Genomic DNA, 25,387 nt, shown 5'->3' on the forward strand with positions numbered 1-25,387 from the left:
TCCTGGGTAAAGCCTCCAGGGCACCATCCAGGGACAGCTCCTCTTCCACCAGCAGGTGTCCTTGGTTCTCAGGGCTGGCGTAGGAGTCATCAGAGCAATTTACAACAGCTTAGGCCTTTTCAGAGTCCTTGAGTTGAATTCAGGATGGGGTGAGCTTTGGCTTGGCTGTGTGAGCTGGGTTGTGTCTCTCTGAGATTCTACATGTGCGTACATGCATATCACATACACCCAGATGCCACTGCTGGACAGAAGTGGCAAAAATGGCCGGTGAGTCCAGCCGTGGGGCAGGCTGACTGCAGGCAGCCTGTGTGCCTGGACACGGCTCCTGGTGGCAGCTTCCAGGGCTTTCTCAGCTGCGAACCAGGTGCCTCTAGGCCCTAGCTCTTGTGTCCATTTAGGGTGTAGGCTCTACACCCCAGTCTAGGGGCATCTGCAGAGATGGGTTCCTTGAGGGCTGTGAGACTCGGAGCTTTGAAGCAGCTGCAGAGACAGGTGCAAGGCTCTGATCCTGTGTTGGGGAGGATGCCCCAGCCTTGGATGGCAGACACCACTCTGATCGTGGGACCCCTGGACCTGCCCCAAGAGCAGTGACCATCTCCAGATGCCCTGGGAGGGTGGAATTCTTCCTCATCCAGGCAGGCTTTTGTCTGCAGAGAGGCTGGAGGACTTCTACTTGTTTTATACCTAGACCCTTGTCACCAGCTCCTCCTCTGCCCTCACCCTCCATGGACTGACAATTTTCTGTTATTTCTTCCTTCACCCAGGGAGTGGGCTGGTGCATGGTTGTGGATGTCCCAGACCTCAGGCCCGGGTCAGAGCACTTCCCTTTTCTGCACTCCCTTCCTCTCCATCCTCCCTGTTTTGGCTGTCTCTCACCTGCCTTCCAGGCTAGTAGCTTGTAGAGTAGGGGCAGATGACGCCTTCTGCAGGATAGAGAGGCTGAGAGAGGCCCTCTGTTCACAAACAGTAGTGAAGGACCAAGGTGACAACACAGTGAACCCAAAGGGAATTCCAGAGAGGAAGTCTGAGCCCAGGCAGTTCTTGCTGTGTTCAGGGTGACTTCCCTCCCAGATCACCCTGCAACCAGGCACGCTCTGAGACATTTGGTAGTGCATGCCTGCCAGCTACATATGGCAGGGGCTGTGCTTTTATTCCTGCTCACTTGTGACAAATGGTGACCTTTTCCTTTTTTTTTTAACATGGTCATTTGCATTTTATTTATTTTTATTATTATATATATATTTTTTTTGCAGTTTTTGGCCGGGGCTGGGTTTGAACCTGCCACCTCCAACATATGGAGCCAGTGCCCTACCCCTTTGAGCCACAGGCGCCACCCCTTCTTTTTTTTTTTTTTTTTTTTTTTTAAGACAGAGTCTTACTCTGTTGCCCTGGGTAGAATCCCATGGTGTCATGGAGAGAGGATACCTGAAAAGGTTGAGGTCTAGGAGAACAGGTCTTCTCAAGGAGACACAAGGATACACCTGCAGGGTCCTCTCCATGGTGACCCAGCTCTTGGGAATTTGTAAACTTAACTTCCTGAAACTTGGAAATTTCCAAGTTCTGTGAAATCCTGTAGTTCTGTAGGGGCTGGAATAGCATCTCCTGCTTGATTCAAACTGGCCAATGAGAAGGGTACCTGTGGGGTGGAACTTTTTGACTGTTAATAAAAAGGGAAAGACCAAGCCAGTTGGGCGGCACGGCCAATTGGAATTCTTCTATGCCATAAGCTCCCAATTGGTGAATAAAGCCCTTCCTCTTATAAACGTGGTGTTTAGGTGCTCTTTCTCTCTGTTAGGCCTTGTCTTCCTACAACATCATAGCTCACAGCAACCTCAAAGTCTTTTTATTTATTTATTTTTTACACTTGGATATTTTCTTTTATTTATTTGTTGCAGTTTTTTTGGGCAGGGGCCGGGTTTGAACCCACCACCTCCAGTATATGGGACCGGCGCCCTACTCCTTGAGCCACAGGCGCTGCCCCAGCAACCTCAAACTCTTACGTTCAAGAGATCTTTCTACCTCAGCCTCCCAAATAGCTACTACTATAGGTGCCCACCATGATATCCAGGTAGTTTTAATATTTTTTGTAGAGATGGGGTCTCACTCTTGCTCAGGCTGGTCTCCAACTCCTGAGCTGAAGCAATCCACCCACCTTGGCCTCCCAGAGTGCTAGGATTACAGGCTTGTGCCACCTCTCCCGGCCACAAGGGTGATCTGTACAACTCAAAGGCACATGGACTTAAGGAGAATGTTTTAGCGCTGTATCTGGCCCAAAATGCTGGGTGAAGTTGAGTTCTGAAGTCCTGCCGGTTAGCACTGTGTGTGTGGGAAGTGTGGTTTGCAAATGTGATGGCGCACACCTCCGCCAACCACATCCCAGCATCACTGGGCCCTGGATCTGCCCAGACCTCATGTACGAAGTCCTTGCTTTCCTCTCTGGTGGGTGATGTGTTGTCACCCCTGTCCATCAAACGATGGGGTCTTCCATCTTAATAAAATAGATCTTGTACTGGCTCGGCGCCCATAGCACAGTAGTTATGGTGCCAGCCACATACACTGAGACTGGCGGGTTCAAACCCAGCCCAAGCAGCTAGAACAACAATGGCAGCTGCAACAAAAAAATGGCTGGGCATTATGGTGGACACCTGTAGTCCCTGCTACTAGGGAGGCTGAGGCAAAAGAATCGCTTAAGCCCAAGAGTTGGAAGTTGCTGTGAGCTGTGATGCCATGGCACTCTACTGAGGGCGACATAGTGAAACTCCATCTTAAAAAAAAAAATAGATCCTATTGTGCATTTAACCATGCGCTGGTTGGAATCATGGGGGCCTTTCTGAGTCTGTGCCCCAGCCTTGGGCTGACCTCTTTCCTTCTCATCTCTCCTCCCTTCCCCCAACAGGGCAGTGGGATTACGATCTCCTGGTCATTGGTGGGGGATCTGGTGGCCTAGCTTGTGCCAAGGAAGGTATGTATCCTGTGTCCCCCTTGGCATGGCAGGGCCTTTAAGTTTTCAGGGCCCCTTGGAGGGAATGGCATTGTCCCAAACATGCATGAGCAGGGTGTATCACCTCCACAGCTGGCCATGGTTGCCCCAATGGCTCTTCCCTGGTCCCTGGTCCCTTGTGCACCTGGCCATCTGCCAGTCAGCCCGTCCCTGGACCTCACGGCCACTCCTGGAAATGGGTGGTCCTGCCGGCAATGTGTCCCAGTGATGCCTCTCACAGTGGAACCGACACCTGACCTGTGTCCGCTCAGTGCCAGAGTTCCAGAGACTTGAGTCTCTTTTACCCCAGAATCTGGACAGTTCCTGGGTGCCTTTTGTGAGAGAGGCATTCCCTCTGCAGATGGTGGCATGGTTTTATAGCTTTGTTGGGGTAAAATTGATATATTAAAGCAGACAACTTGATAAGCCTCGACATGTGTATATACCTGTGAAACCAGAACCATAGTCAAGATAGTCAGTCTGCTGGGGCTGGTGGCTGACATATCAGAAGTTCATGGTCTCACAGCTCTGGAGGCCAGACGTCCAAGATCCAGGTGTCTGCTGAGGCCTCTCCCCTGGGCTGGCTGATGGCTGCCTCTTCCCTGTGTCCTCACAGGGTCATCTCTCTTTGCCTGCGTCCTCATCTCTTCTAAGGACACCTTACTGGGTCAGGCCCCGCTGGCCTTGTTTTGACTTGAGTGCCTTTTTGAAGACCCTACATCCAAATATCGTTACATTCTGTGGTACTAGGGTCAGGGCTTCCCATGGGAATTTGGCGGGGAGGGCACAGGTTGGCCCCTAACAATCCCCAAAGTTTCCTCCAGCCCTTATAACCCCTTCCTACTTCCCACCCCACGTCCCTAGGCAACCAGTGGTCTGATTTCCCTTGCCAGGAATTAGTTTGCCTTCTTGGAGCTTTGCCAGTGAGCTCTTCTGCCTCCTTACACTCCACATGATTATCTTGAGGCTCATGTGTGTTACTGTGTGTTTCAATAGTTCTTACTGTTATTTTTTGAGACAGAATCTTGCTCTGACACCCTGGGTAGAGTGCTGTGGTGTTATCATGGCTTATAGCAACCTCTAACTCCTGGGCTCAAGTGATCCTCCTGCCTCAGCCTCCCAAATAGCTGGGACTACAGGTGCTCACCACTATGCCTGGTTGTTTTTTTCTATTTTTAGTTAAGATGTTGTATGTGTGGGGAATGTCTCAGTCTTGCTCAGGCTGGTCTCAAGTTCCTGAGCTCAAACTATCCTCCTGCCTTGGCCTCCCAGAGTGCTGGGATACCAGGTGTGAGCCACCGCGTCCGGTCCTGGTCATGTATTTTCATTACCTGGGAGTGAAATTGCTGGGTCATTGGTAACTTTATGGTTAACATTCTGAGGAGCTGTGTGTGAGTTTCCAGCTGACTTGACATGTTCCCCACAGTTGTTACCTGTCTTTTTTATTGTATCTGTCCTACATCTTTTCATAAGCTTGTTGGCTATTTTCATATCTTCTTTGGAGAAATGTCTATTCAGAACCTTTACCCATTTTAAAAATGGGTTATTTTTATTATTGAGTTTTAAGAATTTTAAAAACTATATTTTGGGCCGGGTGCAGTGGCTCATGCCTATAATCCTAGCAGTCTGGGAGGCTGAGGCAGGTGGATTGCCTGAGTTTACAGGTTCAAGACCCGCCTGAGCCAGAGTGAGACCCCATCTCTAAAAATAGCCAGTCATTGTAGCAGGCACTTGTAGTCGCAGCTACTCAGGAGGCTGAGGCAAGAGAATCACTTGAGCCCAAGAGTTTGAGGTTGCTGTGAGCTGTGACTCCACGGCACTCTACCCAGGGTGACAAAGTGAGACTCTGTCTCAATATATATAGATACATTCTGGATACTAGAGCATTAGTCTGACTTGTAATCTTGCAGAATCTCCCATTTTGTAGGGTTGTCTCCCTCCTTTCCTTTTTTTCTTCCTTTCTTCCTTGACAGGGTCAGGCTGGAGGACAGTGGCTCAAGTCACAGGTCACTGAGACGTCAAATTCCTGGTCTCCAGTGATCCTCCCACCTCAGCCTCCTGAGTATTTGGGACTGCAGTACCTGGCTAAACTCTGAGCTTTTGTATGTCTGAAAAATCTGTATTTTGCCTTCATTTAAAAAACATACTTTCAGGTGGCGCCTGTGGCTCAAGGAGTAGGGCGCTGGTCCCATATGCCGTAGGTGGCAGGTTCATATCCAGCCCCAGCCAAAAACCAAAAAAAAAACAAAACAAAAAAAAAACATACTTTCTCTGGGTATAGAATGCAAGGCAGACAGGTTCTTTTCTTGTAGCGCTCTAAAAACCTTGTACCTCTGTCTTCTCACTTGCATTATTTGCGAGGAGGAAGCTGCCACCATCTTCATCCTTATTTCTCTCAAGTATGTCTTTTTTTCTATGCCTACTTTTAGGATATTCTCTTTCCATGGGTCTTTTTTGTTTTTTTTGGCTGTGGCTGGGTTTGAACCTACCACCTGCAGGATATGGGGCCGGTGCCCTACTCCTTGAGCCACAGGTGCCGCTCTCTTTCCATTGGTTTTTCAGCAATGGTTTTTAATTGTAGTATACCTGTTTATTCTTTTTTAAATTTTTTTGGCTAGAGTTCATTGAGCTTTTTGGTTCTATGGATTTTCATTTTTTATTTTATTTATTTATTTTTGAGACAGAGCCTCACTCTGTGCCCTGGGTAGAGTGCTATGGCGTCATAGCTCACAGCAACCTCAAACTCTTGGGCTCAAGTGATCCTCCTGCCTCAGCCTCCCAAATAGCTGGGACTCTGAGTGCCTACCATAACACCTGGCTATCTTTAGTTTTAGTTTTTCTTTTTTCTTTTTTTTTTTTCTTTTTATTGTTGGGGATTCATTGAGGGTACAAGAAACCAGGTTACACTGATTGCATTTGTTCAGTAAAGTCCCTCTTACGATTGTGTCTTTCCCCTAAAAGGTGTTTTAGTTTTAGTTTTTCGTTTTCATCAAGTTGTGAAATTTTTTGACCATACTTCTTCAAATAATTTTTCTGTCCCTCCCCCTTGCCCTCACTTTTGGAGACTAATTGCATATATATTAGGCTTCTTGATGCAGCTCACTGATGCACTTTTCATTTAAAAAACAAATTTTTTTTTCTACTTTCAGTAGAGACTGGGTCTAGCTCAGGCTGGTCTTGAACTCTTGACCACAAGCAATCCACTTGCATCAGCTTCCCATAAAAAAAAGTTTTCCTGGCTCGGTGCCCATAGCACAGTGGTTATGGCGCCAGCCACATACACCGAAGGTGGCGGGTTCGAACCTGACATGGGCCAGCAAAACAACTGCAACAGCAAAAATAAAAAATAAAAATAGCTGGGCGTGGGCTTGGCGCCTGTGGCTCAAGTGGCTAAGGCGCCAGCCATATATACACCTGAGCTGGCAGGTTCGAATCCATCCCAGGCCCACCAAACAACGATGGGCACAACCAAAAAAAAAATGCCGGGCGTCGTGGCAGGCGCTTGTAGTCCCAATTACTTGGGAGGCTGAGGCAAAGAGAATCGCTTAAGCCCACGAGTTTGAGGTTGCTGTGAGCTGTGACGCCACGGCACTCTTCTGAGTACTGGGGGCAACATAGTGAGACTCTGTCTTAAAAAAAAAAAAAAGATTTCCTGATCTCCTGTGTTCCTTTTTGGATGGTTTCTATTCCTGTGTTTTTTTTTTCTTTTCTTTTTTTTTTTTTGTAGAGACAGAGTCTCACTTTATCGCCCTTGGTAGAGTGCCATGGCATCACACAGCTCACAGCAACCTCCAACACCTGGGCTTAAGCGATTCTCTTGCCTCAGCCTCCCGAGTAGCTGGGACTACAGGCGCCCACCACAACGCCCAGCTATTTTTTGGTTGCAGTTCAGCCGGGGCCGGGTTTGAACCCGCCACCCTCGGTATATGGGGCCGGCGCCTTACCGACTGAGCCACAGGCGCCCCCCCATTCCTGTGTTTTTAAATTCACTAAAAAAAAAAAAGATTCTGTAAAATGTAATCTGTGATTAATCCCAGTCGGTGTATTTTTTTTATCTCCTATTTTGTAATTTTCTTTTTTTTTTTTTTTTTTGTAGAGACAGAGTCTCACTGGACCGCCCTTGGTAGAGTGCTGTGGCGTCACACAGCTCACAGCAACCTCTAACTCTTGGGCTTACGCAATTCTCTTGCCTCAGCCTCCCGAGCAGCTGGGACTACAGGTGCCCGCCACAACACCCGGCTATTTTTTTGTTGCAGTTTGGCCGGGGCTGGGTCCGAACCCACCACCTTCCGCATATGGGGCCGGTGCCCTACTCACTGAGCCACAGGCGCTGCCCTATTTTGTAATTTTCATCTCTGTGAATTCAACTTGGTTCTTTTGTTCTAGCTTCTATGTTGTTCCCTAACTCTTTGAACATATAAAATAGTTAAAATACCCGTTTTACTGATCTTCTCTGCTGATTCTGGCTGCTGTGTCCCTTCTCCGTCAGTTCCCATTAACCAGTTCTTCCCCCTTTGTGGGGGTATTTTCTAACTGTTTTGCATAGCTGGTAATTTTTGGTTGAATATCAGACTCTTTGAATTTACCTATAGGGTCCTTTTTTTTTTTTGGTAGAGACAGTCACTGTACCGCCCTCGGGTAGAGTGCCGTGGCGTCACACGGCTCACAGCAACCTCTAAGTCTTGGGCTTATGCGATTCTCTTGCCTCAGCCTCCCGAGCTGCTGGGACTACAGGCGCCCGCCACAACGCCCGGCTATTTTTTTGTTGCAGTTTGGCCGGGGGTGGGTTTGAACCCACTACCCTCGGCATATGGGGCCGGTGCCCTACTCACTGAGCCACAGGCGCCACCCACCTATAGGGTTCTGTACATTTTTGTATTTCTAGAAATAATAGTATTGAGCTTTGTTCTGGGATGCAGGTAAGTTGTTAAGAGACAGTTTGATCCTTTTCAGGTGAGTACAGAACGGTGCCCAGTCTCAGGCTAATTTATTCTCAACTGCTGAGGCCTGACCCAGTGCCCCAGGAATTTTCTGTTTCTCCCAGTCTGGCTTCTAGAAATAGGCCTATTCCCTGCCCCGTGGTCCCACAGTCCCCTCTAAGCCTTCCGTGTAGTTCGTCCCCAGCGTTGGGTAGTTTCCTTGTGAAGATGTGTGATGGCATCCCTGCTGTCTTTCTCCTCTCTGCTCTTCTGTGGACTCAGGCCCCCGTGTCCTCCCCCCAGTGGACTCTGCTGCTGTTGCCCACCCCCAGTGCCGGGTGCTGGGGACTCTGTAAAGCCACCTCGTTTGCTTCTGTCTCTCAGGTCTGTTGTTTGTCACCTGTTGTGCAGTTTCTTAAAACCCATCATTTCATTTATTTTATCTGGAGTTTTGGTTGTTTCAGGGGAGGTAAATTTGGGCCATGTTGCTCCCTCATGGCCAGAGGTAGGAGTTGGACATTGGCATTTTGAAGAGTCCCTGAATCCCTCTTCATTCAGTTGAGCAAAATGTGTTTTGTTTTGTTTTGTTTTGTTTGAGATGGAGTCTCACTTTGTCTCCCTGGGTAGAGTGCTGTGGCATCATAGTTCACAGCAACCTCAAACTCCTGAACTCAAGCGATTCTCTTGCCTCAGCATCCCAAGAGCTGGGAATACAGGCGCCCGCCACAACGCCCAGCTATTTTTAGAGATGGGGGTCTTACTCTTGTTCAGGCTGGTCTCGAACCTGGAAGCTCAGGCAATCAGCCCGCCTCGGCCTTCCAGAATGCTGGGATTACAGGCGTGAGCCACCGTGCCGGCCTGATCAAAATGGGTTTTTAAGGTGAGTGATTCTGAAACTTTATTCTGGTCCTGGTTGTCAGTAGCTGTGAATGGAGCGTTTCCTGTAGTGTCTAGAGAACTTGACCACCTCCGCCAGGGCCTGAGATTTGCCGATGCTGTTCCCCAGGAGAAAGCCCCCAAATTAGCCCAGGGGATGTATGTTAAGTTGGCCTCAGGGCCTGGAACCCCTGGCCCGGGTGGCCCTGCTGATGGCCAGGAGGGCCACTGGGCAGCTCCACAGCAGGAGGTGTAGTTTGGAGTTGGGGGTCTGGGTGCCCTCTCTGGGGCTGACCGACTCTGGTCCTGCCTCTCCACTTCTGATGCCATTCCACTTCTGAGCTCCATCCAGGGGTCTGGGAAGGCCAGGGACGGAGCAGGGGGGAGCTTCCAGGTAGGGTCAGGCCTCTCCCAGGGGAAGGCACTAGGCTTGTGGTGAGTGTCTGGGGCTGGAGCCAGGTGGGGCAGTGGGAGAGCAAGTTGGCATCAGCACTGCCGTGATGGGCAGTGTGCAGGCTGTGGTCTGAGGAGAGGACCGAGGGGCCCTGCAGTGGGCAGGCAAGGCAGGGGTCACTGGCGTGGTTCCACTGTGCAGACAGCCACGGGCCCAGGCCCAGGCCCTTCCCCACCCTCTTACAGGCCTCTTGGGTTCCTGGGCATCCCCAGCTCTGGCCCTAAGCTGGGTCCCCTGTTGCCCTCTTGTGCTCCCTGATGCTCTCCCTGTCATTCCAGCCGCTCAGCTGGGACGGAAGGTGGCTGTGGTGGACTATGTGGAACCTTCTCCCCGAGGTGAGCAGCCCCTGTGGGAGCCTGTTGTCCTGGGGAAGGAGGCAGAGGTGGGTCCAGCTCCTGAAGCCCTTCCTCCCCCGCTGTCTGTGGTCTCTGGGCGGTGTCCTGTTTCACATGTCATTACTTGAAAGTTGTTGGTCATTCTCATTTTAAAAACAACTCTGAATACAATTAAGGAATGAAGATTCACTCAGCCAGGTTCCCCCAGCCATGTTTGAATCACAAAACATGATCCCAAGAAGAGGGGACCCTTCAGCAGGTCACATGGGTATAAATTCAGCTGTGCTCTTCCTGTCCCAGGCACCAGGTGGGGCCTCGGTGGCACCTGTGTCAATGTGGGCTGCATCCCCAAGAAGCTGATGCACCAGGCGGCGCTGCTGGGGGGCATGCTCCAGGATGCCCAGCACTACGGCTGGGAGGTGGCCCAGCCCGTCTCCCACGACTGGTGAGGACCCAGCCATGGTGCCCCTAGTTCTTTTCTGCTACTTCAGAGCAGGAAGAAACAGAGGAGGGGGGGGACTCTGCTATCTCTGTAGACGTGTGTATGTATCTGCAGACATTTCGGGGTGCCACTAGGGGAGGGTCTTGCTGTGTCTCCTGTGCCCAGGGCAGCCCCACCATGAGCAGTGCGGCCCCAAAGGCTGTAAATGTGAGTTGGGGAGTTGCTCGGTCAAGCTCGTTTTGGGAAGGGGACCTGTGTGGCTTTGCTCAGAGCCACACCACAGTGGTGCAGACATTGCCAGATGGCCTTTGCTTAGAGAGTGGCCTTCAGGACCCAGAGCCGCTACTCCCATCGCCATGGGCCAGCGCCTTTGTCTTCTGTTGAGTCCAGAGGTCCCACAGTCCCAAACCTGGAACTGAGGTGTCAGCATATAGACCTGGATGTCACATTTGGCTACTATTTTTTTTTTTTTTTTGAGACTGAGTCTTAAGCTGTCACCTTGGGTAGAGTGCCGTGGCATCACAACTCATAGCAACTTCCAACTCTCGGGCTCAAGCGATCCTTTTACCTCAGTTTTTCTATTTTTAGTAAAGACGGGGTCTCAATTTTGGTCAGGCTGGTGTTGAACTCGTGAGCTCAAGCAATCCACCCGCCTTGGACTCCTAGAGTGTTGGGCATGAGCAACCACTGCCTGGCCTTTTTTTTTTTTTTTTTTGAGACAGAGTCTCGCTCGGTCATCTTGGGTAGAGTGCTGTGGCATCGTACCTCACAGCAACCTCAAACTCTTGGACTTGAGTGATCCTCTTGCCTCAGCCTCCTAAGTAACTGGGACTGCAGGTGCTCACCACTGTGCCTGTCTAGTTTTTCTATTTTTAGTAGTGACGGGAGTCTCTTGCTAAGGCTGATCTCGAACTCTTGAGCTCAGGCAGTGCACTTGCCTTGGCCTCCCAGAGTGCTAGGATTACAGGCACATTTTGCTACCTGTAAAATCACCCTATTTCTTAATGTTTGTGAATATACTGTGTGCATCTAATAGTCCTTTGTGAGACGTTGCAGCTAACGTGTGTTGTGGTTCTGACATTTTGTATTGTGTGTTAACAGGAGGAAGATGGCAGAAGCTGTTCAAAACCACGTGAAGTCCCTGAACTGGGGTCACCGAGTCCAGCTGCAGGAGAGGTGCGGGGCTTGCCAGGGCCCTGGGGGCAGGCACTCTCCTTGCCTTCTCCCCAGCTTCTTGCACCTGGACACATTCAGAGCACACTCCAGGGGGTCCAGTGGGGACAGGATGAGGGGTGTCCCTGATCTCTGGTGGGGGCACAGATAAGAAGACAGAGGTGACTGCAGGGGACGTGGGTCCACTCTGTGGCCTGGGCCCAGGCAGGGTCTGGAGGCGTGAGTGAAGGGCCAGAGCAGGGCTACTCCATCTGAGGGCGCTCAGGGCTCATGGCCCAGGGGGTCACCAGGGCGGCAGGCTCCTCCCAGGGTCAGCAGCCTTTGACGGAGCCCAGGAGCCTCAGTGCTGGGCGGCAAAGAGGACCTCTAGCATACTTCACACGTCATACCCCACACCACCCAACCCCTGCTCCATGACCTGCACACCTCAGTTGATCACACCTCAAACTACCTCTCCTGTCAAGTCCTAAGGGTCCCCAGCTCCATCACTGGTATTTTTTTCCCACCTGAACCCCTGCCCTGAGGCTGGAAGGCAGGTGTCTAAAACTGCACTTGTCTCAGGCCCAGCCTGCCCTGTGGTGCCCAGGTGGGTGTGGGGGCCCTTGGTCCGCAGAAGTTTTCCTGGTCCCCTGGGCCTTCCTGAGCCTCTGGGTTAGGTTCCCCAGTGCTTTCCCCATTTGCCAGCATGCCATCCACTTGCCTTTTGCCTCACCTGAGCCCTGGCCTGGGGTGGAGCTGCCTTTTCAGCTTTTATTTAATCCCATTGGTGATATTTAATTAGCAGAGGATGTGTTTGAAAAATCTTATCTTTATTGTTCTGCAGAAAAGTGAAGTACTTTAACGTCAAAGCCAGCTTTGTCAACGAGCACACAGTTTGCGGTGTCACCAAAGATGGGAAAGAGGTGAGTGGCCAACCCACCCAAGTGACTCCTCCAGGTCTGTTTCAGGTCTGACCCACCTGGCTTTGTTCTCAGTCATTAGTGTTGCTGGAACTGGAAAGGAGGCCTCCTGGGGGCTGTCAGACCTCTTTAAAATGGTCAGTTTACGTGAGGTGCATGCTGGCCAGGCCACCCTGCTACGTGGGGTGACGGGTGACTGGGCTGGGAGCCACCCTCTTTGCAGCATTGTGTGGGGATCTGAGGACACAAGATGCCTGAACTGTGAAGTGCTTGGAGTTAGGACACTTCCCTGTCCTGCCTGTCCTTGCCACCCTCCAGGCTCTTCTGAGGATCCCAGCCTGCCTGGAGGAGCCTTGAGCCCCTGATCATGGGTCTAGCGGCAGGGCGGGGCTGCCAGCAATTGCTGTTAAGTGTCAAGCCCTCCAGCCAGCGACCCTAATGTTCCTGCCTGACCCCCGGCTTTCTCAATTTCTTTCCAGACTCTGCTTTCAGCTGAGAACATCGTCATCGCCACTGGAGGGCGGCCACGGTATCCCACGCATGTGAGTGTCCCCAGGGCTCAGCCTTCTGTGCCACTGAGCCGTCTCTGGGCTGGGGGACCTGCTGTTCCCCTCTTGTCCCCACCAGTGACCTGCACACCTTTCCCCCTATACTCACTGTCATCACTTCCTACTGTTCATTTCTCTTGAGTCCACTTTACTGAAACGTAAGGTCCCTGTGCCCTCCTCATTGCTAAATCCTTAGAACAGTTGTCATTTTGCTCTCCCTGGGGGCCCCCGGGTCATTCTCCTGCCGTTCCATCCTCCTGAGTTCCCAGTGTTCATCCCTCTTTTTCTCGTCAACCTGTACATCATGAGACATCACCTGTTCTATGGTGGGTAGAGTGCTATGGTATCAGCCTAGACCAGGCGTCCTCAAACTTTTTAAACAGGGGGCCAATTCACTATCCCTCAGACAGTTGGAGGGCCAGACTATAGTTTAAAAAAAAATTCATATGCACACTGCACATATCTTATTTCGAAGTAAAAAACAAAACAAGAACAAATACAATTGCACCGCCTCATGTGGCCCACGGGCCGCAGTTTGAGGACCCCTGGCCTAGATCATAGCAACCTAGGTGACCCTTACTCCGTATCTTCCCCCTCTCCCCCCACTTTTTAAAAATTGAAATCACGTTCATATGCTATAACTCACACTTCTACTGCGTACAGCTGGTGAGTTTTAGATCCTTCCCAGAGCTGAGCGACTGTCAATCACTCCCACCCATCCTTAGAACTTTTCCTTCATGCCAGGTGGAAGCTCCACATCCATTAAGCAGTAGCTCCCCACTCTCCTTTCCAGCCCCCTCTTCTGTCTTTGTGAATTCGACTACACCAGGGACCCTGTGTAAGTGGAGTCAGCTGTGCTATCAGCCTCGCTCCTAGCAACCATCAAACTCCTAGATTCAAGTAATCCTCCTTCCTCAGCCTCCCAAGTAGCTGAGACTATAGGCATCTGCCACAATGCATGGCTAGTTTTCTATTTTTAGTAGAGATGGGGTCTGGCTCTTTCTCAGGCTGGTCTCCAGCTCCTGAGCTCAGGCAATCCACCTGCCTCGGCCTCCCAGAGTGCTGGGGTGACAGGTGGGAGCCAGCGCTCCTGGCCTGGTTCTACTTGTTAGCTTCTATAAGTCATGCTACTATGAACGTCTGTGTAAAAGTTGTCACTTCTCTTGGGTACACAGCTGGGTGTGGAACTGCCAGCTCCCGTGCTAATGGTATGTTAAACCTTTTGAAGAACCTCCAGACTGGTTTTCAAAGTGGCTGTACCATTTACATTCTCTCTAATGGTGCACAAAAGTTATAGTTTCCTATTTCTTCATACATCCAGTGATTTCCTTTTTTTTTTTTTTTTTTCGAGACAGAGCCTCAAGCTGTCACCCTGGGTAGAGTGCTGTGGCATCACAGCTCATAGCAACCTCCAACTCCTGGGCTCAAACGATTCTCCTGCCTCTGCCTCCCAAGTAGCTGGGACTACAGGCGCCTGCCACAACGCCTGGCTATGTTTTGGTTGCAGACGTCATTGTTATTTGGTGGGCCCAGGCTGGATTTGAACCCACCAGCTCAGGTGGATGTGGCTGGCACCTTAGCTGCTTGAGCCACAGGCACCAAGCCACATCCAATAAGTAATTCCTTATTGAAAGCCTAACTTTTCACGTAATTGATTTTTCATGTCCCAGGTTTTATTGTTGCTGTGGCTGTTTATTGGGTGACTTTCCTGCACTAATTTTATACACATATTATAGATTCTTCACTCTCTGTCATATATGGCCACTGAAATCTCAACTCGGTCAGCTTAGTGGTCAGCTGATGACCGGTCAGAGATTTCCTTGAACACCTGGAACCAAGAACTCTGCCAGTCTGTGCTGAGGACTCTGTGTGCCTTTAGAGGACGGGCTCAGCCAGGCCACAGATGTCTCTGCTGTAGCCTTCACTTCCTGCTGTGCAGAGGTCCAGGGCAGCCCGGGGAGCTTAGGCCCCCTCTTGGGTCTTTCCTTGTGTGTACACAGCCGGACATATAGGCCTGGCCTTCTTGATCCCCAGGCATGTGCTGGAGCTTTTCAAAGCTCCCTGTGGACATCTCATTCCTCAACTTTTCCTTTTGGAAAAGGGCTTGTCCAAATAGTATGTCCTGTAGAACTTTTTGGCCAGTCAGTTGTTTTCCTCAGCTCTTATCCATCACCTTAGGCAGCTGTGAGGTTAAAATGCAAAACAAATGACCCTGGGGAGAGGCCTTTAGTACTGGGAGAGTTCCACTGAGGTCAGATAAAGATGAGCCTTTTTAGCCGGGCGTTGTGGTGGGCGCCTATAGTCCCAGCTACTCGGGAGACTGAGGCAAGAGAATCGCCTAAGCCCAGGAGTTGGAGGTTGCTGTGAGCTGTGTGAGGCCACGGCACTCTACCGAGGGCCATAGGGTAAGACTCTGTCTCTACAAAAAAAAAAAAAAAAGATGAGCCTTTTGAGTGGGGTCTTCCAGGGAACCCCCAGCAAGGTCAAATACTGACTTTTCTTTGGGAAGTGGGTTTTGAAGGCTCCCAGCTGGGTTTGCTTTTTCTGAAACTGTCATGGTTCAGCTTAAGTAGGGGATGGGACCAAAGTAACTCCACAAAGCTCCCCATTCTTACTGAATTTCAGATATTTTTCTTCTTGTGAGATGGGGTCTTGCTCTGTCCGCCAGGCTAGAGTGCAATCATGGCTCACTGCAACCTCCCAATTCCTGGGCTCAAGCGATCCTCCTGCCTCAGCCTCCTGAGTAGCTGGGACTATACAGCTGTGCACGTGATGTTTTAAAAAAAACTTTTTATGCTCCCCAGGCTGGTCTTGAACTCCTGGACTCAAGCGATCCTCTTACTTCAGCCTCCTGACTAGCTGAGATTACAGGTGTGAGCCACCATGCCCAGCTCTCAGCTATTTTTCTTTATCTTTCTTTCTTCTTCTTTTTTTTTTTTAATTGAGACAGTCTTACTTGGTCACCTTCAGTAGAGTGCTGTGGCGTTATAGCTCACAGCAGCTTCAAACTCTTGGGCACAAGCGATCTTCTTGCCTCAGTCTCCCAAGTAGCTGGGCCTATAGACACCTGCCACAACGCCCAGCTGTTTTTAGAGACGAGATCTCATTCTTGCTCAGGCTGGTCTCGAACTCCTGAACTCAAGCAATCTACCTGCCTCAGCCTCCCAGAGTGTTAGGATTACAGGTGTGAGCCACTGTGCCTAGCCTCAGCTATTTTTCTTTCTTTCTTTTTTTTTTTTTTTTGTCATCTATCAGTACTTTATTAGGAATTGACAATTTTCACTAGAGACTGCTAAAGAAAATGAACTTAATCTTTCAATTTTAGAACAAACTTCCTGATAAGAAATCAAGTTTTCAAAGGGCAGGTAAAAGACTCGTCAGGACAGCCTCTCTCACATTTGGCTCTTTCACAGACCTACCGGGAGGGGTGGGCTGCAAGTTTTCCACGATAACAGCCTACACCTTCTGTTTTCATTTTGCTGGCAATCTAAATTAGCACACGGTGGCTCAGGATCACCTGCCTGGATAACTACCTTACACCGACTGTGGCCACATAACTGTGGCCTCTGTGCTGGTGCCTCTGGCCCCGTGACCGTGGCCTCTGTGCCGGCGCCTCTGGCCCCGTGACCACGGCTTCTGTGCCGGCGCCTCTGGCCCCGTGACCAGGGCCTCTGTCCTGGCGCCTCTGGCCCCATGACCATGGCCTCTGCTGGCGCCTCTGGCCCCGTGACCATGGCCTGTGTGCTGGTGGCTCTGGCCCCCTCCGCACCAGTGAAGCCCGACCCTGCTTCACTCTGCACGGTCTCACACTTGGTCCCCAGACCTTTCACACAATGGTGGGGCATTTCCTGAGGATCTCTGAGAGGGCCAGGTTGCGAACACTGTCTGAGAGCCTTATTTCTCAAGGTGGGTGGAAGGACGCGTGTAGTTTGAAAGAACACATTCAAAAGATACCTCTCCCCTGATTTCATAACACCAACTCCATAAAGTTAAGTTCAGCAAAATAGTTCCAGCTAATGGGCAGTAGCAGAAACTGAGCACAGGTCCATCCTGGGGCAGGTCTGGACAAAGGTGGCTGAGAAACGCTGTCTTGTTAGAACAGTAAGAAACACATGCTGAGGACACAGAATAAATCTTGGGTCAGTGAGTGAATCTTGGGCCAGAAATTGTCACCATCTCCTGGAACCCAAAGGTCCAACGCAGAAGAACACCAAGATGGCGCATCAACTTTCTCGGCCCTGTGGTTAGGGGCAGGTTGGTCCACTTTTTAATACTGAGCCAAAAGAAGAAAAAGCTGTCTGTGTCCCAAGTCCCATCCGTCAGGAAGCACTGCCATCCTTGGTGATGCTGGTCAGCTCTGGAGGGGATAGCCTCAGCTATTCTTCTTAACTAAGTGTTCCCTGTGTTGCTGAAAGCCTTTGGTTAATTTCCGTATTTCTGAAAAAGTTGAATCTGACCATTTTTTTCACTGTCTTTTAATAGACACGTGAATATCTCCTGGTCCAGTCTGTGGGATGTGGGCTCTGAGCTGAGGAAGGGGCCATAGAGTGACAGTGGGAGATGTCTGTTGCAGGGAAAGCAAGTGGGGGGAGCAAAGGGGTGTTGCCTCGGTCTCCCAGGGAATGGGCACTGCCAGCCCCAAGCCTCTGCGTGGGCTGCAGCAAAGCCCAGGAAGGCCATAGGTGCCACAGGCTAGAGGCCACAGCAGCCTCTGACTTAGGTCCCGGGAGTACAGGTAGAGGCAGAGCAAGGGCGTCTCTGCTGCTTCTCAGGTGGGGGCCGTGGACACCTCTGATGCTCCCCTCCACTGCTGTTCTGTACTTGCCTAGAAGCAAGGAGCAGAGGGACCCAGGGAGCACAAGCAGCCCCAGTCCTGAGAGGGCCGCTGGACTTCTCTGTCCGTCAAGCCAGGAAGGGCAGCCTGCGAAGGAGTGAGGTCACCTGTACATAGAGCTGAGTTCAGGTGGGCTGTGGATGTGCACACTGATTATGGTTCAAGCTGGCTACAGCTAACAGAGTCAAAATGACCCCTTAACCCTGCAGCTGGGCTCATGGTAGTTCTGCTTAAAGCTCCTGAAGGCCACAGTTAGGTGCAGAAGCCCAGCAGTCACCTCAGCTCCTCTGAGGCCAAAGTGGACACATGCCCACGCTGGGGTACCCGTGCAGGGGCCTGTCCTGACCACCTTACCCCTGGCACTTTGCAGCTACTCACTGTCCTGAAGCACCCTCTCTGGGTGCCTGCCAAGCCTGGCTTGTATTTTAGTGCTAGGCCCTCTGACTGTCAGACCTTTTGATTTCCCTTGAGCAAACCCAAGAAATTCTTGACTTTATTTTTTTTTTTTGCCAGTTGGAAGCGTAAACTGTTTAAGACAGGGGTCCTCAAACTTTTTAAACAGGGGACCAGTTCACTGTCCCTCTCAGACTGTTGGAGGGCCGGACTATAGTTTAAAAAAAAAACAACTATGGGGGTGGCGCCTGTGGCTCAAGGAGTGGGGTGCCGGCCCCATATACTGGAGGTGGTGGGTTCAAACCTGGCCCCAGCCACAAAAAAAAAAACAACTATGAACAAATTCCTGTGCACACTGCACATATCTTATTTTGAAGTAAAAAAACAAAATGGGGACAAATATAATATTTAAAATGAAGAACAAGTAAAGTTAAATCAACAAACTTACGTATTTCAATGGGAACCATGGGCCTGCTTTTGGCTAACGAGATGGTCAATGTTCGGTTCCATATTTGTCACTGCTAGTCGTAACGAGTGTGCAAGTGTGCATCCATTAGTCTAGATCTGGTTGGAGATTTCAGATGTTTCATTCTGGAAAAAGTCTGTTCACAGACATAAGTGCTACCAAAGATGGTTGCCATTTTGAGTGCATGGATCCTGAGATTAGAATATGTCTCAGAGGGGAGAGATGCATAGAAATTAGGAAGGCTGCTTGACTTGAATGAATCTTTCAGAGAGTCACAATTCTGCAATTCAGCCAATTCCATTTGGTAAATCATATCCACATTTTCAATGTCAGTAGAAAATGGGTTACGGAAAAGCTGTATGTCCTGTTCATGGAGATGAAGCTCTTTAAATCTAAATTGGAACTCCTTTTGCAACTTTTCCAGTGAATCCACACATGTTTTATTTGGGAATGCAACCAATGGATTTTCCGCTAACAGATTTTGAGTTGTGGGGAGATGGCAGAAATTTTCCTCCTTCACTTGTTTGATGAGGAGGCCTAATTTTACTTCAAATGCTTTCACATGTGATTGCATATCACAGATGAGCTTCCCCTTTCCTTGAAGTTGCACATTGAAACTGTTGAGTAGCTCTGTTGCATCTCTCAGAAAGGCAAGTGCCATTTCCCTTCTGTATCATTGTGCTCTGGTACTTGTTTTTTGAAAGCAGAAAAGCTGTAATCTGTGGAAGTAGGTCGTAGAAATGTTTCAAAATTCTCCCTCGACTCAGCCAATGGACTTCTGTGTGGTATGGAACATCTTCACAGGCAACACTTAGCTCAGACAGAAATTCCTGAAATTGTCTGTGGTTTAGTGTATTACCTCTAATGAAGTTAACATAAGATACCACAGTTTTCATAACAGAGTCCCACTTCAGTCATTTACTACACAGCACTTGTTGGTGGATGAGGCAGGGTATGGCTATTGGATGAGAATGGTTTTGTTTGTCCATCTCTTGGTTAATACGAGCAATTACTCCTTTCTTAGACCCCACCATGCTAGGAGCACCATCAGTTGTCACACCGGCTAGTTTTGCCCAGTCCAGCTCCAAACTATTCACAGTTTGGCAAACCTTTTCATATATATCCTCTCCTGTAGTTGTTCCTTTGATGCTTTGCAGTGCAGCAAGCTCTTCTGTGACTTCAAATAGTCATTCATACCACGAATAAAAATTAGAAGTTGTGCAGAACCATGAACATCATTACTTTCGTCAAGTGCTAAGGAAAAATAGGAAAGGTTTTTTGCGGAGTTTTGCAAATGCTGATGCAAATTATCTCCCATTTCTTCAATCCTTCGTGTAATTGAGGGTCCTGAAAGACTCACTGTACTGAGTACATCAGCCTTCTCTGGACACATCTCTTTGGCAACAGAAAGAAGGCATTCTTTAACAAATTCTCCCTCCATGAATGGTCTGCCAGTGCATGCTATTATCTTGGCAACTTGAAAACTTGCTCACAGTGATGAAGTTTTAAGCTGTTTCTGCTTCACAAAAATATTTTGCTGAGTTGTCAATGTATATTTCAGTTTTAATATTTTATCTTTTCTCACTTCTCTGACCAAACTATCATATTTATCTTTATGTTGAGTTTGATAATGTGGACGCAAATTGTATTCTTTGAACACAGATGCTATATTCTGGCATATCAAACACACAGCTCTTTCCTTGTACTGCATGAGAAAGTAATCATAAGTCCACTGTTCTTTGAATATCCTACACTTTGAGTCAATTTTTCTCTTTCTTGATATCATTGTTTCTTAGGGATTCCAAATTGCTTTTAGTAAAATACCTATATATATATATATATATATATATATATATATATATATATACAGCGCTCCAAAAACAATATGCCAGCAATAACTTTGCCCACACAGAGACGTATAGACTGCACTGCCCAGCAATGCAGTCTGATCAGTGCCCATCAATGCAGCCTTGCCGGTCCACATCATTTCAGCCTCACCAGTGCTCATATGGTGGAACTCTGCTTTTACCTCAAGCTCACACTGGTGTGGTGCAGGAACAGGCATGATTACAGAGCCGGTTCCTCCACCACCTTTCCAGTTCACTACCCTGTGCGAACCGCACTGCGATCTGTGAACTCACACAGGAATCTGATCACATGGGTGAGAAGACCCATGTGATCAGATTCCACTGCAGGAAAAAAGAAGGCATGTATGCCTTTTTTCTTCCGAATCTAATGTGAGTTCATCCATACAAGCATATTGCTGAACTCGCACTGCTCAGAGGTCACAACAGTGTGAACTGGGGCTTACACAGCACACAACATACAACATCATACACAACTGAATAGCAATCAGAATATAAATACACTTACTGGCATTTAAATTAGGTTTCCTACTCCTCGGCTGTCTGCAGAGCCAGATTAAGTTTCCACGGGGCCTTAGGCAGATTACCAGTTTGGGGCCCCCATGCAATAACACTGGGCACTGACCATTTGCATTAACACTGAACACTTACAATTATCATAACTACTGAGTATTGACTATTTGCGTTACCTCTGAGCACTGACAATTTGCATTAGCACTGAGCGCTGTTTGCATTATCACTGTGATGCAACCCCCCTAGAAACTATCCCCAACCAACTAACCAACTTTAAAAAAAAGGCTTTCCTAACTTCAAAAAAAAGGCTCTTCTAACTGCAAAAAAAAAAAAAGACCTCCTAACTTCAGAAAAAAAGGCCACCCTTAACTGCAAAAAAAAGACCTCCTAACTTCAAAAAAAAAAAAAAAATCCTAACTTGTTCTTACCTCGGTCCTTAGGCAGCAGCAGGCTCTGCACAGGCAACCTGGTGACTCCTCCAATTACACCAGAGACTGAGAGGAGGAGTCAAGAGACAGAGAGAAGGAGCGGAGTCGGAGAGTAGGAGGGGAATTGGAGAGTGGGGGGCACATTCCACACGTGCACACTGTGGCCCGGGACAAGTTGTCTACTAAGCAGGACAGGCAGCTGTGGCAAAAACACCCGGCAGGCCAGATAAATGTCCTCGGTGGGCCACATGTGGCCTGCGGGCCATAGTTTGAGGACCCCTGTTTCCTCCCCAAGCCTATCTTGCTTTCACAGCCACTGAGAGGGCTGTCACCCCTGGGTCTCCCCCACCTGCATAGCCATTTGGGTGATCAGTGTGATTCCCACATAGAGCCCGCCTGGGCCAGCCCTCCAGAGGCACAATTGGTCCAACCTTCAGCCGGGTGCCATGGGGCCGCCACACCCTGGCCTCACTTCTCCCCTCTGCCCAGAAGCTACAGCGCTTTCCCCACTCCTGATTTGCTGACCTGTATTCACTTGCTGCTTCCCTCCGAGTCTGGGCTCCCAAGGCCAGGCCCTGGTCAGCATGCTCTGGGACCCAGTGGACTGGAGGGTCTCCGCTCTCCACCTGGGTGGCCCCTGCAGCTGCCATGCCTGTACCTCAGTCTGAATCCAGGTCAAGGGGAGAGTCGCTGACAGCAAAGAGGTAAGAGCCACTCCCACACTTGCCTGGAGGCACCTGCCCAGGGCGCACCAAGTTAGAGACAGGTCACCCTCTGTCCCCAAGGATGCTGCATCCTTTTTAGCAGGGATGACAAGGATGTGGCAGGGAAGCCCTGCCTGGCTGTGGGCTGGGGCGGTTCAGGTTGAGTCTGCAAATTTTCTCCTGAGGGAGTACCTGGGACAAGCCAAATACAGCTCTTATCCCTTGGATACTTTTTGTCTTGACAGATCGAAGGTGCCCTGGAATATGGAATTACAAGTGATGACATCTTCTGGCTGAAGGAATCCCCTGGAAAAACGTAAGGCCTGCCATGTGCTAAACGGGGTCACCTGCTTGTTCCCCACAGTGAGCACCAGGGCTCCAGGAGCAGAGGCGGGCTTAGCTATTAGTACCTAGCTTCTTTCTGGGTTAGCCAAAAGAAAGCCTGTTATTTGTGGTCCTCTGCAGGGCATTGACGCTCTCTTCCCATAGCTGCCTTAGAAGTGATAGCAATGAACATCATAGAAAAAGAGCCAGCTGTTTCCAGGAGCCCTGAGGTTCCAGCGGGTGCTTGGGGGGAGAACCCTTGATCTCTCCCTCAGCCTCCCATGCGTCCCCAATGTCATCTAGTTTGTGGAGTGGGCTTCCCTGAAATGGAGTAGGCTGCAGAAACCACTGCCTGATTAAAGGAGACGGGCAGGAGGCTCTCACTGCCCAGCAGGAGCAGAGGCACCGGGCCTTCCCTGTTCTGGCTGATCTAGGGGACTCCAGGCTGACAGGGACCAGAGTGACCACCAGAGGGCAGCAGAGGCTAGGGCGAGAGCTGTGCCTCTCCAGGAGAAAAACACCACAGGGGGGCGGTGTGTGTGTGTGTGCATGCAGGTGTGAGTGGCGCACACGCAGGTTTGTGTGCAGGCGAGTGGCACACAAGTGTGTGCGTGTGTGTGCAGGTGAGTGGCGTGCACTTTGGAGTGTGTGTGCACGCAGATGTAAGTGCTCTGGGGTCTCATGCTCTGAGGTCAGCATTCCACACGTCACGGGATGTCTCTGGGGACAGGTCTTGACTTCTTAAATGGACATGGTGTGGTGACTTTCACTCTTCTCCCTTTAGCGAGCATCTCCCTAGTTTCTCTCTTTGGTCATTATAAACACCACAATAGAAACCTTTGACGTGCATCTGCATACTATCACAGTTGCTGCTTACACTTTCTCCCACTTGTTGTGTACACATAAAATTTACCAGTTTAACTGTTTGTTTTTGAGACAGAGTCGCACTCTGTTGCTTTGGGTATAGTGCCATGGCGTCATAGCTCACTGCACCCTTAAACTCCTGGGCTCAAGTGATCCTCTTGCCTCAGCCTTCTGAGTAGCTGGGACTATAGGTGCCTGCCACGACACCTATAGCTAGTTTTTCTATTTTTAGTAGAGATGGGGTCTCACTCTTGCTCAGGCTGGTCTCTGTCCAACTCCTGAGCTCAAGTAATCTACCTTCCTCTGCCTCCCAGAGTGCTGGGATTACAGGTGTGAGCCACAGCGTCCAGCCGCCAGTTTAACCTTTTTTTTTTTATTATTAAATCATAGCTGTGTACATTAATGCAATCATGGGGTACAATGTGCTGGTTTTACATACATGTTTGACCTTCTTTAAGCATACAATTCAGTGGTGTTACATTTGTACTGTTGGGTCACCATCATCAACCATCTTTCACCTCCAGAATTCATCTTGCAAAACTGAAACTCTGGGCTTGGCACCCATAGCACAGTAGTTACAGCGCCAGCCACATACACTGAGGCTGGCGGGTTTGAACCTGGCCTGGGCCAGCTAAAAACAACAATGATGACTGCAACAAAAAAATAGCCACGCATTGTGGCGGGCACCTGTAGTACTAGCTACTTGGGAGGCTGAAGCAAGAGAATCACTTAAGCCCAAGAGTTTGAAGTTGCTGTGAGCTGTGATACCACAGCACTCCACCGAGGGTGACATAGTGAGACTCTGTCTCAAAAGAAACAAAACAAAAAAACTGAAATTTTATACCCTGTGGGCATTAACTACCAGCTCCCTCCTCCCTCAGCCTGGCAACCACCATCCTACTTCCTGTCTCTGAATATGCTGACTCACATAAGTGGGATGGTACCGTGACTGGCTTATTTCTCTTAGCATAACGTTCTCACAGTCCCTCCACGGTATCGAAGGTATCAGAGTTTCCTTCTAAGGCAGAGTAATATTCTATTGTTTGCATAGACCACATTTTTAAAATTTGTTCATTGGGTGGCGCCTGTGGCTCTGTGAGTAGGGCGCCGGCCCCATATACCAAGGGTGGCGGGTTCAAACCCAGCCCCGGCTGAACTGCAACCAAAAAATAGCCAGGCGTTGTGGCGGGTGTCTGTAATCTCAGCTGCTTGGGAGGCTGAGGCAGGAGAATCGCGGAAGCCCAAGAGCTGGAGGTTGCTGTGAGTCCTGTGACATCATGGCACTCTACTGAAGGCGGTAAAGTGAGACTCTGTCTCTACAAAAAAAAAAACAAAAAAAATTTGTTCATCAGTGGACACTTGGGTTAAAGCCTTCTCTTGGCTATTGTGAATAATGCTGCTGTGAAGATGAGTGTGCAGATACTCTTTGAGACCCTGCTTTCAATTCTTTTTTTTTTTTTTAATTTTTTTTGTAGAGACAGAGTCTCACTTTATGGCCCTTGGTAGAGTGCCGTGGCATCACACAGCTCACAGCAACCTCCAGCTCCTGGGCTTAAGCGATTCTCTTTGCCTCAGCCTCCCAAGTACCTGGGACTACAGGCGCCCGCCACAACGCCCGGCTATTTTTTTTTGTTGTTGTTGCAGTTTGGCCGGGGTTTGAACCCTCCACCTCGGCATATGGGGCCGGCGCCCTACTCACTGAGCCACAGACGCTGCCCCCTGCTTTCAATTCTTTTGAGTGAATACCCACCCAGAAGTAGAATTGCTGGGGCATGGAATAATTCTGTGTTCAATGTTTTGAGGAAACCCCACACTGGTTTTCACCATTTTCCATTCCTGCCAGCAGTGTGTAACAGTTCTAATTTCTTCAAGTCTTGGCCAGCATGAGTTGCTTTCTGGTTTTTCAGTGGAGACCTTCCTGATGGGCACACTCTGTTCTGTGCATGCTTCTGGCTGTGCTTCCCCCCCACACACAAACTCTGGCATCAGCTTTTTGATAAGTCACAAAACAGAAAGGAGCCTGTCCTCCTGTTCCCCGGGGTCGAGTGGCAGTCACTGCTGCCTACAGCAGGTCCCAGTCTGTGTTGAGACAGCACCGAGCTCAGGCCAGACTGAGCCCGACTGCCCAGGCCTCGTGCAGGGTCCCAGGGTGCGGTTCACATTGGCCTACTTGCAGTATTTCATGCAGAATTTTGCATTTTTATGTTATCACGTTGATCGCTTTTTCCTGTTATGCCATCATTTCTGTGTTCTCTTGTTTTGTTTTTTATCTTTGACTATCTGCTAGTCACACACCATCCGACCCCATTTGTGCCTGCTGCGACCTGTCCTTTTTTCATGGACTCACTGGCCTTATTTGAAGATGAGTAT

At 49.5% G+C, this 25,387-nt stretch overlaps 1 protein-coding gene across 4 annotated transcripts in view; it reads left to right on the plus strand.

The window, feature by feature from the left end:
* The window catches only part of TXNRD2 (thioredoxin reductase 2), a 56,781-nt gene that overhangs the window by 3,110 nt on the left and 28,284 nt on the right, over window positions 1-25,387 (plus strand). For 3 of the 4 annotated variants that reach the window (XM_053588786.1, XM_053588783.1, XM_053588784.1), the window contains exons 2-8: window positions 2,897-2,962; window positions 9,508-9,564; window positions 9,865-10,009; window positions 11,108-11,182; window positions 12,003-12,081; window positions 12,558-12,620; window positions 22,075-22,145. In XM_053588786.1, coding sequence (XP_053444761.1) covers window positions 9,924-10,009; window positions 11,108-11,182; window positions 12,003-12,081; window positions 12,558-12,620; window positions 22,075-22,145 — 374 coding nt within the window. In that variant the 5' untranslated portion in view covers window positions 2,897-2,962; window positions 9,508-9,564; window positions 9,865-9,923. Of the gene's footprint in view, window positions 1-1,442; window positions 2,069-2,896; window positions 2,963-9,507; window positions 9,565-9,864; window positions 10,010-11,107; window positions 11,183-12,002; window positions 12,082-12,557; window positions 12,621-22,074; window positions 22,146-25,387 lie in introns of those variants that run through there. The other variant, XM_053588785.1, reaches the window with a different exon arrangement.

Source organism: Nycticebus coucang, chromosome 4 (assembly GCF_027406575.1).
Source record: "Nycticebus coucang isolate mNycCou1 chromosome 4, mNycCou1.pri, whole genome shotgun sequence".
Lineage (NCBI taxonomy): Eukaryota > Metazoa > Chordata > Mammalia > Primates > Lorisidae > Nycticebus > Nycticebus coucang.